This window comes from Aphelocoma coerulescens, chromosome 6, assembly GCF_041296385.1.
Source record: "Aphelocoma coerulescens isolate FSJ_1873_10779 chromosome 6, UR_Acoe_1.0, whole genome shotgun sequence".
NCBI classification, from domain to species: domain Eukaryota; kingdom Metazoa; phylum Chordata; class Aves; order Passeriformes; family Corvidae; genus Aphelocoma; species Aphelocoma coerulescens.
In genome coordinates, this window is record NC_091020.1 from 20,554,953 (window position 1) to 20,568,232 (window position 13,280).

Sequence of the window (13,280 nt, forward strand, 5' to 3'; positions counted from 1 at the left end):
TAGTGGGCTGTCCCTGGCTGACAGCTAATACATGTCTGTAGTGCCTAATCTAAGATGTGATAATGGTACCTGTGTAAGTTTTGCAAAGCTTTCCTGTAAGTCAGAAAATATCTTTTTTTCTCTAGGGTATTTAGTCCTTTATCCTGATTTATGGTTCTTTGATAGTTTTGCAATTTATTTCTCTTTTAATACATGTTTTTAGTATTAATCACACTGGTTCACCAACTTCCAAATAATTAAACATAAATTTATAAACATTTTTAGGACAGACAACTGTGTATTAAGGGCTTAGAAAATACCTGTTTTACTATGTAGACTGCAAAGCTGCATACATAATCCTGGTGGTTATACTTGTGTTTCTGTCTGCTTGGGCTGTCACTCCCATAGTTTTTGAGTAGTTCTTTAGTTGTTAAGTGTTTGCAAATACAGATGTGATTTAAATTCTGCAAAATTCCAAGGGGGCCATTTGTCAACACCACTGTCAGTTCAGGAAGGCAAAAGCAAAGAGTCAACATCTTAAACCATTTATTTTTTTTACAACATATACAAATACAAGTTTATTCTTCAAGTCAGCAAAGAGAAAATAGTCCAGGTGGAAAAGTCACTTTTAAAATCGTTCATTTTACATAGTTTCCAAACATATAAAGACTGGCACGTAGTGATGTTGCATTGTCAGAATATTTCGACATGCTTGAAGAGACAGAGGAAGACAACTGTACAAGTCATTCTGAAAGAGCCTATACATCTATTGGAGCAAAATCTATTTACTGCTGTCTATTTTTGTGTTTAATTTGCTAACTCTGCCAAATGTCTATCACTATTTTAAGTTACAAAATATTTATCACAGACAGGAAAAATTGCCACCATTGGTACATTTAGTGGGCTACCCTAAAAGTAAACTGAGTTTTATAGTGGAATAGTAACAGACAGTGATTAAAAACCAGATGTTAATTGAAGCATTTGAAGAGCAAAACAGACAGTTGAGTTTCAGAAGCTGCAGATTTAGCCTGTAAAGCTACCAGCAAGGTCTTCTCTTTTTGAAAATAAACTATGACTGTAAGAGAAAGTGTTCTTGAAATATTTGGATATTGCTGTGTTTAGATGTTTAATTCTCGCAAGCCTGTGAATCCTAGAAGCAGACACCTTTCTAAAAGTGGCTGTTCAGACACCTCACCTAGTAATATTTGTAGCAAGAAAAAAGTCACTAGGCTTAAAAAAATTAAAACTGAGATAGTATTTTGTAGTGTTCTGCCTGCTCTAATCTGGGGTCAGTAAGATAGAAACAGGAAGCCCTTTGGGCGGTAGAGGAAGCAGCTCCTGGAGTGCTCCAGTTCCTACACGTGGAGCAGCTCTGCACGCACACAGGAACTGGGACTGCCCAGCTTCTGGCCCATAGAAGCACACCACTGCAAGCAGCACGTGCTGCACAGGGAAAGGGTAGGGAATTGGTAGAAAAGTAGCAGTTTTTAGTGGTGGTTTTAGTAGTGGTTTTGCCAATAGGCAATGGAGCATGAGAAGCAAGAGATTTCCACCTGTAAAGTGTGCAGTGCACGGCCTGCTACTGCTCGGAGACTGCATGTTTCTGGAAGTTGTTGATTATTTACATTCCTTTCTTTCAAACTTTATCCTGGAAGCTGCTTCCTGTAAATAGTTTGTAATGTAAAAATGAATGCATTTTCCTAATTGATGTCCATACTCAGCCAAAAGCATGGAAAAGGACAAAGTTTTTTTGTCAGTTTTGTCATAGGAATGTGTGGAGAGATTCCTGCAGAAATAAAATCCGTGGCTAAACAGAATAAACTTTCCTATTAGCATAATAACTTAGCACATGAAAGCCCTTTAACTGGGCTTTCAAAAGTTAACAACCCCCCCCTTGCTGTTTAATGCTTCAAGTGGTGGTGTATTTCCACTACTTGGAACCAGCAAAAGGAAGGGCACTGCAATTCTTTTCCAAATTCACCCCAAAGTGTATCGTGTTTCACCAAGACAAGTTTACCTGGGTATTTACCAGTACTTTAAGTTAAAAATCCTGGCACAGGTTAATTAGCCTTACACAGTTCCAGCTGTCTATATGTCTACAAAGTTAGGGGTTTTAAATAAAAAGCCAAATATTTTCCTGTTCTCTTTCACGGTGATAAACAGCAGTAAAAGGAGGTTTTGACTGTGCTTGATGATGAAGATACTTGTAGTAATAAGCTATTCCCACAGCTAGAAAAATTGTGTTAGCAGAAATAGTACAAAACTGCTGCCTTTAAATGGCCACCAGACTTCAGGCTGGTGTTAGGCCTGTGGTACACAATGTGACATGACTACTGATGTCCCCTTTGACTTCCCGTGATTGGTTTTTTTGCTTTTATATCTGGGTGACAGAAAAGCACTAGTGGATGACAACATGGACATAAGACCTACATTGAATCCAATTAATTAGCAAGGGTGTCCTCCAGCCTACTGTGACACTACAGGTGCTGTTTAGAATTTTCAGAGCTGCTAGAGATTAAACCCCCCACCCAAAAACCCAAAAAACCACACCACCACCACCAAAAAAAAAGCTAGACAGATAAGGGCAAACTACAGGAAATTAAGAGTTGTTTCCAAAATGCCATAAAAACACCAAAAGGAAAAAATTCTCAGTGATATCAAACTGCTACTGTGTTAAAATAACAGAGAGAATGAAGCTAACATTAAAAAAAAAATGATTGCATTAGTTGAATTGTGCAGCAGGTTGATGTAAGTATTTCCCAGTAATTCCAAAGTATTCCAAAGCAAGCTATGCCTATAAAACTTTGGGTAGGCTGTCACTTCTTAACACTTTAGTTGGGATCAGTCTTTCCTTGGGCAGGGTGGGGAGGGAGCAGACGTCTCTCACAGTGGCTGCTACTGTTGGAAATGCTGAGCTGGTTGGGGGCTTAGCTGGGTCATGTTGCTGATTTGCAAAATGCTGTTTTGGTACATAAGTTCCAAACTTTACTTTTGTGAAAGATGAGCAGTGGGAAGTGCATGGACTCAGTGAGGAAATGCCACTCAGAAATCAGACTTTTTTGGATGTCTGTGGTTATTTTTCTGAAAGCTGGAAGTGACCTCAAGAGGGCACTTTTTTGCTTTGTAATGGCTACTTTATAGGCATTTTCTGTAGTGTATAGCGAAAGACTTCATCCTTTCTGGTGACAGAATGCAGATTCTATCTGTTTATATGCCAGTTAATAACTTTGCTTTCTTTTAGTTCATTTTCTTATTCATGGGGGTCCATTAGCTATCATGAGACTACTGCCTGTAACTTCTTTCCTCTATTTAGGGTTTGCTGGACTGAAACAGAAACATGTACGGAGCAGTTTGTTCCCCACAGACACATTTCTTGTGGGAGATCAAAGGGATGGCTGATTGCAGCAGCTGTTCAATTTGTGCCCCTGTACTGGATTGTTTTAAATAACTAAACACATCAGTAACTCCCATGGAGGGAAAAAAAAGAGACTACCACAACTAACTTAGATAACAGAAGATGAATTCAGCACACATAAAACTTCACAACAGTGTTTCTATGTAAACAGAATTGTCAAGAGTTATAGTGTAAAGTTCTTTATACTCTCTGGGTTTAACAGACAAGTAAAAAGACAGTTCCTGGCTATATGCAAAAATGTGGTTTGAATTCAAAATATTGAAACATTAATCACACTTATCAATGCATTATTTTGAATTTGGTCAGTACTGGATATTAAACACCTTGTGCTGAAAAGAAACAACCAGAAATGTTCAAACGTTTTTTTCCTCTAAATCCAGAGAAAGATAAAAAAGTTTGCATTTTCTAAAAAGTAGTATATGATAAATATACTATACAATGGCATGTACTTTGGAACATGATAATAAATATTCTTTAAACACAAGCCTGGAAAACTAAAATTTATAAGAAGAAAATGTTGTTCCTTGTCAAAGTCTCACTACCAGTAAGGTGTATTCAGCTATTGTACATTATTTTGTTAATGTAGCTAAACCATAAATAATTTCGAGTGTTTTGTGTATATTCACCAAAGTTAAACAGACATATGAAGGAAGTTACAGTATATTTAAATCTCTTTACAATCACTTAACACAGTGTTTAACAGTAATCTTCAGGTAAAAGTGCGTTATTTTAATATAATACACATAAAAGAACACTCTGGTTCTCTGCCTTCAGATTTTTTAGAGGCAACGAGCTAAAATTATCTTTTGTTTAAAAAGGGGAGGGTGATGACACGTGTTTGTTTACAACATACAGTCCAAAAAAACTTCTCCATCCGCCTATGCAGAGTCTGCAGATGCAAAGATACAGGAAGAGAAGAATCTTCCAAGAGCTGACAGGCATCTTTCCAATCCACAGTATCCCATTTAGGATTCCCAGATTCTGGATGTTAATCCAGCAGCATTGCCTGGATTAAGCATCTGTAGCACAGGGCACACAGTTGCTGACCAGTTCAGTCCACAGCAGGATTCTTCAAAGGCACTGCAGAAGGATTCAGTGATGTAAATTCCAGGTTTGAGTTTCAGAATAAAAAAAGAAAAAAAACCAAAGCAAAACAAAAACAAACCAAAAAACAAACAAACAAAACAACAAAAAACCCCCCAAAAACCAAAAAAAACCCCAAAAAAACCCAAAAACCAGCCAACCAACCAACTTACAAAAAAACCCCAAACCAAACCCCCAACAAAACAAAAAAACAACCAAATGCAGAAGGAAAGTGACTGTGATCTTCCTGTAATTTACTTCGCTTTCCTTGAAATCCTTGAATTTCCTTGAAATAGGCAGCCTAGAAATAAGGTATCAAATTCATCCCTTCCTATTTGAAATATCTTGCAAATGAAAACGGTGCTTGAATTCTGGTAATTTAATGGCTTAGCAGCAGCATTACAGTGCGTGTCAAATAATGCTTTAATAATTAGATGTATACAGAAAAAAATATATAATCTTAAATTGGCTGTATGTGAGGTGGGATTATCAACACTGAAAAAGATTTCTTCATTTATAATGAGCTGCAACTTCCCAGCTGCTGTCGCAGTGCTGTAGTAGCATTGTGCAAGTGTCTGGTTAGTGTACATGGCTGGGCAAGTGGCACTTACTGTCTCCATATAAATGGGACAGTCTTTGTTGTGTACTTCAGTTGTTTGAAGTCAAGCAAGATGGAAAAAAATTGAAGAGATACAGAAAGGATAGTGTAAATGTTTAAACAGTTCTGGCAAGATTTCCACAGACAGAAATTAACACTATAAACTTGTTCTAGCTAAGAAAAAGATAACCAATCCTGATGATTTTATTATCTGGATGTAACAAAAAATAATAAAAGCTCTACTGCTCACCTCCATTTGCCATGGCTCAGAGCAAGAGAGTAACAGAACTTCACTAATTAAGCACAATTGTTGATAAAAATGCATACTGCAAAATCAACCAGGATGCAACATTTTGGATTAAATGGACAGAGAAAGTGGATGAAACTCCACCATTCTGATTCACTGGAGCAAATTCCATAATAAAGGATTGGAGACCTTCCTGATGTCATTGTGCCTGTGCACACCAGTCTATGAGGCTTTTATGGATCATTCTGTCAGTGCTCGTGCCTCACTTGGTTTAATCAGGTACAGCTTGGAGACAGGAATGCTCTGTGAATGCCTGCTCAGTGCTCGAGGTGGTGTCTCATACCTGAGCAGGCCTTGCCGAGGCAGCAGCCAGCACTACTGCGTGATGTCACTGAAGGCCAGGGCGCACGCGGCTCTCTCGTCCCTGCCCTGGGGACTGTCCGACAGCAGCGAGGGCGACACGAAGCCCCGGTACTGCTTACTCGACTTGGTCAACTTCTTCAGTTCACTGGTGAAGGAGATGCCTTTTCTCTTGTCATCTCGTGCTGCCTGGAAGAATTAAAAAAGATCATAGAGGTGGTTTCACAGGTACTTGTTCACTGTGAAATACCAAAAGAATATGAAAACACCTAACATATTGCTAAGCAGGCCTCCCTTTAGGAATTCAGTATGGCTGTGCTTTCATCCAGGCACGTCCTTCTGATTGTTCTGAATAAATTAATTTAAAATTACACATTGTTAAAATATGTTTAGCAAATTTGGTAATCTGTGTTTATAACACGGTTACTTTAAAGCAACAGCGGCTGTGCATTGGTGGTGTCTGCTGGAAAGGAGAATACAGCTCCTTCTCCCAGTAGACATGTACTTCATTCCTGCCATTTTTTAAAGCCTGATATAAAGCAACAGAACAACTTTTTCACTGGGCAGGAATAAAGGGGACCTTATTCCAGTAGCTTATAAGTTCTGCCCATTTGAATGGTCCTTTATTATGACAGGGAACATGGCATGCACAGCCAGAAGGTTTTGAGAAACAGAAAGCTGGTAGCAGACAAAGGCTGTCCTGGATTTGCAGGCTGTGAGGGAATCGTGTTGCTGGGTGTAACTGATGCAGTTTTGCAAAGGAAAAAGTAAGAGAGGGTCAGAGAAAAGAGGATTCTGCTTTTTGCTGTAGTCTGTCCTGCCCACCTGCCCTCATGCCAGTCATGTCTCCCTCCCACTGAAAGCAGGTTCCCATTAAACTGAATCACACACCACCTATAACACCTACAGCAAAGTATTGCATCTTTTACCTGAACCTGTTCTTTGAGCTTAAGGATAAATTTTCCTGCTCCCTTCCACTTGCTTTGGGCCTGAAACACACACTCTTGATCAGAGAGAATCCTCTGAGATGGTTTAGATGTTGAAGACTTTTTATTTGCTGGTTCTTTTGTCACCTCTTCCAAGAGCACATAATCACTTGGGTTTGGATTACTCAAAATGCTGTAGGAGTATTTGGCTTTGCAGAGAGTCTGTTTAAAAGCAGAAAAAAAAACCCACCAAAAAAGAAGGCACTCCATCAGATTCAGGTTGGTAAACTGATTCCTCAGCTAGTGCTGAGAACAAACCCCACCTTGGCTTGTTTGAAACCAGCTTCCACCCCACACATTAAGGTGGGCACGTGCCCTTACCTGCTGTATGACATCCTGAGCCGTGCTGAGGCGTGGAGCTTTGATCACGGTGCGTGGTTGCTCTGGGGAGACATCATGTACCTGAACAAAGAAACTGTCATCCTCAGAGCTGATGGCTGCTTCTTCCTTTGCTTCTTGAAAGATGTTTCTCTCATTTAAATTCTACAGAGAAAATGAGAGACAAATTCATTTACTTCAGAGAGGTAACTAGTAGCTGGTGGTCACAAAAGCTTTTTACCATGTGGAAATTGGAGACTGTGCAGTTGCCTCAGCTCCATTTCGTTAAATGCATTATTAGAGAGTTTTAACAAGCTACTATTGCTAATAAAAAATAATAATAATGCTAGTAAATACCCATATTTTCTAAAATCAGTATCTGAAATACCTTTCATAGTAGGTGAGGAATGGAGATGTTTGCATAGCACCGTATTTCACAGAAATGGTCCCTTAAATCCTTTCCTTATGTGTACAAAATGATGTTTTGTCATGTAATGGTGCCAGTACAATGGGAGATGGTGGAAAGGGTTATTTTCTTTCCTGTCCCTGCACTAAAGCCAAAAGAATTTAGAGAGCCAGAATCTGAGTGAACATTTTCCTGTGATGTGGAACAAGAGGAAGGCTGCTTATTTCTCTCTCCCTTTTCAATGACTACTGCAGACTTTAGACAGAATTCCTCCCTGAGCCTTCTCTCAGGGAGTGCATTCCTGTCCAACGCCTTGGAACACAGCTGGGATTCATAAGATGTAAATATGTGCTGTGTATTGCACCCTGCCACTGGACCTGCTCCTTGTTTTCCAGTCAGATTTGCAGCTTCATTGCTAGCTCCAAGCTCTGAGGTGCTGCTGTCTGCAGAAACGCTCAAAATTATGGATAATGCTTTGAGGTACATCACAGGACAAAACTACAGCATAATTTTCACGTGTGCTAAGACAGATTTTAACCCGTTTTCTGAAGGAATGAGGCTTGGCAGGACTGTGTGGCAGCACACACTGACAGAGGCAGTGCTGCAGTCAGTGGAATTCAGCAGGCTACTATTTCCATAAACAAATTTCTACCTTGTCATTTTTGCTCCAAGTATTAGATGTAAAGGAAACCAAAATGTGGACTTGTGTAATATAAAAGAAATTTGTCAAAATTTGAAGCTGTATCAAAAATTCTGTCAAAATAAGCAAAAATACATTTTTTTTCAGTTTAAAGTATACCAGAGGACCTCTGTAATTTATGTATGTAAAATCTGTGTACTAAGCAAGCATTTTTATTTGCTGAACTGACCAAAGAAAGTGCCTCTGAAAATGGGATCATTAAGCGTCTTTCTCCTGCTTTTTTAGTCTCTGTCTCACAAGCCTGGGCACTAGCATATTTTAAGCTGTAGATGCTTTGCTCATAGTTTAAACTGAAGTCATCTTCCACCTTTAAATTAAAAGAAATCACCTATTTCATTATTTTAGGCTATCACTGGTAATTTAATCATCCTTTGAAGCTTTTAGACTTATCCTTTAATATTAAAATTATTTCTAATCTTTCTAGACAGATAAGAAGTTGCTGCCGTCTAAATTGATGGTGGTTGTCTGGAGTTCTGGTATCTATGATCCTTTGGTATTAACTATTATCTTTATATTAATTTCCTATGATGGCATAATCTAGATTTGCATTAAATTAGAACTGTCACTCAAAACAGAGGCACTGAGCTGGTGACTGAGCCATAATGAATAAACACCACACAGCTGCTACTGGAGCTGAGGGAGGTCCAGTTGGTGTCACACAGGTGTATAAAGTCCAGCTGTGATTGCTCACTCAAGAGTTAAGTTTGTTTTTAAATAATATACACAGCATTCATTACTTGCCAAGTAGTGAAATAAATACTGCACACCCTTTTGTTTCCTGGTCCTAAGAGCTATTTTTAGCTACCTTTGTAAATAATAATTTATCTAAAACAGACTTACTTCCTCTCGGGTTTTAAAGATAATTCTTCCAACATATCCTTCTTCTGGGAACCAACTGTTCAAAAGCTGCACTAACCCTTCTTCAGGACCAATCACTCTCTGGAATGGTGGTTTCCTGCATTCACTCTTTTCTTTAGATATAAAACTTTTCTCTTCCATCAGAAAATAGTCTGCAGCACATGACTTGGTGCCTTTTATGGTAGCCAAGAGCTAAGACAGACAACACACAACAATTAGAATGCTAAATATAAACACTGCATAATTAGTAGTTATAAATGAGAATGAATAAGGAAGCTTTAAGAATCAGTAACTATTCTGACAGTGCAGGCAGGATTTCTGATGTGCTATTTATTATTCAGATATTTCACTCCGGGGTAATGTCCTGTTCTCTTTAGCCCAGCCAAGCAGTTCAACTATTCCAGACAAGGCAGTACTATTTAAGCTTATTTCGGTCCTTTTTGGCTGGCCAGAAAATTTATTCATAATCCCAGGACAGTACAGTCTTTTCCCACTGCTAGAATAACAATCCCTGCTGAGTTATCTGGTTTTTCTACTCATGAACTTAGCCCTCTAACTTTTACTCTCTGTTCCTACAGTGCTTCAGTTCAAAGAATTGTGCAGGAATGTTTGCCCTTGTTGTAAGGAGAACCCACTGCCCCCATCAACTAGAGAGATTGTTCTTCTCATTTGCATATGCCCAAATAATAAAATACTAAGAGGGAATACGTTCTAAGATTATAAACCCATTCTCTGAAGCCAAGATTGGGAAAGTTCCACTGATTATATTCTGTGTTTGCAATGTAATTAATTCCACAGCAATGCACTTCTAACCACCCCTTGCTGTGATGAATGAACTACAAGGACCCTGTGTGTGAGAAGTGCAGGGAGACAGAAGTCCAGAACGATGTTAGTGTGGATTCTTGCAGTGAAGAGCCTGCAATTCAGCAGGAAGCTCACCTGATGGAGCAGCTGTGCAGCCGTGGTCCCTGCACTTACATTGAAAACAGTGAAAGGCTCCGGGCCTGGAATTCCATGAACTGTCACTTTGTAAGTCACAGGAGCTTTCCGTTCTCCCAGGCTAAACAACTGTTCAGACAACATTCAACAGGTTACTGGATGTTTTCACACAGGCATGTTATTTCTAGGTTGCTTAACAGAAACTGTACAAACAAGTTGTAAGGGCCTTGACAAAGAAAAGCTGTTCAGTTAATACATGGCTCTTTCTTACACTACGGATTGAGGCATTTAAAAACCCCCAACAAACCCTCCAAAAACCTCCATCCTACCTTGAAGCTGAAAAGAAAAGGGAATTTTTCCAGTGGGAATATATAAACTGCCACTGGACAAAGGGCCAACCTCCATCACTCATTCCCCACGCTAGCTGAGCTCAGACATTTGGATTCAGCACACAGATTACTGGACAAAAAGGTATTGCCTTGTCTTAACCTCCAAACAACTTGTTCTTCCTTTCTGCCCCAGTAATTCACCAAGATACAAGTTTGGTATGTATTTACAGGAGGTAATATCTGCCACACATCTGCTGCACACATGGGAGCTCAGGAAGTTTTATGACACTTTAGGAGTCAGTAAGATGATAAAATACATGTTTAAAGTTGCCAAAACACAAGTAACTCAGGTAATCTAACAGTAAGGGCTTTTAAACAAAAATCACATCCCTCTGTGCATGCATACATACATATTTTTAGATATACAAATATCTGTATGTATGTATACATATGTGCACATACATACATAGATCTGTATGGATGTACGGAACCAGAGAGTTCATCTTTTCTTGTAACAGAAATCAATTTTACTCTCATTATTTCAAAATTGTTGGTAATTTGCATCTTTCTTTTTTTGGTCTCAAATGCTTTTCTTCCAATTCATGGACAAAGGAATGCACGAAGCAGCACTGAACCTCACTGCTCATCCACACTCCCCCAGTCCAGGAGTGTATTTCTTGTTCTATACCTAAATACAGCAGAGAAGCCAGACTTTGGAAAGATGTACCTTCCCACCGTTTAAGCCAGGTGGGATAACCTTACTTCCACCAAAGCCAAGAAAATGATAGTCATCAGGGTATGTCTGAAGAATGTGCAGGTTTGAGGGCTAACATCTTTGAACACTCTGGCTCTAGAGATCTTCACATCATAGTAGTTACTAAACTAAGAATACAGGTAATTCACACACACAAACAAAAGTTAAATTACCATAGATGCAGGCAGATTGTTTCCAGAGGGACTTTCTTCCATTCTCCGACTGTTTATGAACAAACTGGAAATTTCCAATGTTTCATTGTGTAGGTTATGGAGCTGGACATGTCTGTAGCCTAAAGAGGAAAAATCCTTCTGTAAATACTTTGCCACATCCTAGGACACAAGTCTCATAACTGGAAAACTCAAATTTGCTGTATTTATAGCTACACTTTGCCACATGGGTAGGATTTAAAGCACTGTAATAACACTGCATTACCACTCTGTACAAGTGTGACACCAATCCTGCTGCCAAGTGGCTCTTAGAGCAACCTATGTTTTGCTGTAACATTCAGTATAGTCATACATTGAAATATCTAAATGAATGATTTCTAAATATCCGAACATGAATGAAGCAAGGTCAAATTCTTACTGGAAAATGCATGTCTGTGGCCAGATCTCCTCATATGCCAACCCAGACAGTTGTGTGGTGTTACAGTGGCACAAAGCAAATGTAGAAGAGCTACTGGCAACATGGAAACTCCCACCCCCAGGTGTCACACAATTAGTGATGTTTCCTCATCTCTCTCTCACTTTTTTCCACCCTTCCTTCAACTCCCCTCCAGCCATGGCTGCGAGAAGTGCAATTCCCCTCTGCCCAGTGATCAGCTGTTATAGCAGTTTCTTGGGCAAAGAACAAGGCAGGAGTGGAACCACTCCAAGCCTCCTAAGGGAGCAGCCAGTCTCCTGGTGAACATAATCTCAGGAGCACCCCCAGAATTGGAGCAGGTGTGTACAACATGCCCCTGCCTCCACAACAGCACAGGATCAGACTTTTTACAAGTCACTGGGGCCAGCTCCCAGGGAGCCTTAGATCAGCACTGTACTGCCAGGCCATGGTATGCTGTCTGGCATTTGTTCCCTGTCTCCTCGAGAAAAATGCAATCAGCTGATTTAAAATTTCCCTCTGGAAGGACCCAGCCCAGAAATCTGCTGGACCATTTTGGTACAGGGTGCCACCAGGAACTACACTGTACCTCTCTTTAGTGCTTTTAGGGGAATGACTCTCTGAGCTGTAACAGCTGAGCTGTTATTTTCAACAACCGCGAACCGCAGAAAGACCAAATCTTCAAAGTGAACCCGGAAAAGGAACTGCTCGTTCCACATGGGGTTCAGAGTGTTGCGGTGGATGGGCTTCGTGCGGAAGTGGCAGCTGTCCAGGGGCATCCCCAGCACGTCGATCTCGATACAGGGGCTGCCCGTGCTATTGCTGGGGCAAACGTTCTGGCCAGACACAATCTGAAGCCGAGGAGGACAGAGAACAATTAGTGCAGTAATCCCTATGCTGTCATGATCCTGAGCTAAATACTGCTCAGCACACCCCTAAGCACAGTTGGTTAACATGCTGATTTAATTACAACACTCACTTTTGTGATTGCCAGGGCAGTAACTTCAGAAGCAGAGCTGCCTCAACCCTCCACCCCCAACACTATTTCTATGGTATCTTTCCCCTGAAAAAATACACTACACATAGTGAGTGTAACTGTTCAAGGTATCTGAACATTAATCCAGAAAGAATGTACCAGTAATGTAGTCAAAAAGGATCACATTTTCTTCTCCATTACTCTGGGGTGATGGCACTGAGTTCTGTCTTGCCTTGGCATACACAACACAAGAATTAAGTGTGCAATTGCCACAGCTGGGAGAATTCTGATTCTTATGAATCTCACTTTTCTGGCACATTTCCTGGAAAGGACTAGCTTCTGAGAATACTTTGTTTTTGGCCACAAATCCATGAATTATATATATTATATAACTTACAAGAAATATTTTTTCAAGATTCAGTACAGCTTTTCATAATGGCTTTTTGTGCAGCTTTTCAAGTGTTCACAAATGTGTAAAACATCAAGGCACGTGTAATTTTACACAGTTGTGTAGTCCCAGGGAAAATGCTTTCAGAACTAGGTTTCAACAAATACTGTGAAGGAAACATGAAAGTAACTACGGATACAAATCAGCCAACACAATAAAATAAAGACAAATCTTTGTTCCTTCCCTCTCCAATTTCTGTTAGTTAGGCTGACCTTTGGAAGCAACATTTAAAGATTCAGTCTTTTCATTTAGAAGGATGAATGCTGGTTAAAGACTGTAGT

The 13,280-nt window shown here is 39.8% G+C and overlaps 1 protein-coding gene across 1 annotated transcript in view; it reads right to left on the reverse strand.

Annotated features, from left to right (window-relative positions):
* Positions 1–368: 368 nt before the first annotated feature.
* PLCE1 (phospholipase C epsilon 1) overlaps positions 369–13,280 on the reverse strand; it is a 141,939-nt gene continuing 129,027 nt past the window's right edge. The window contains exons 26-33 of the mRNA XM_069019675.1: positions 12,165–12,426; positions 11,146–11,264; positions 9,890–10,018; positions 8,933–9,142; positions 6,990–7,151; positions 6,612–6,830; positions 5,666–5,871; positions 369–4,474 (exon numbers count right to left, since the gene is read on the reverse strand). Coding sequence (XP_068875776.1) covers positions 5,698–5,871; positions 6,612–6,830; positions 6,990–7,151; positions 8,933–9,142; positions 9,890–10,018; positions 11,146–11,264; positions 12,165–12,426 — 1,275 coding nt within the window. The 3' untranslated portion in view covers positions 369–4,474; positions 5,666–5,697. The remainder of the gene's footprint in view (positions 4,475–5,665; positions 5,872–6,611; positions 6,831–6,989; positions 7,152–8,932; positions 9,143–9,889; positions 10,019–11,145; positions 11,265–12,164; positions 12,427–13,280) is intronic.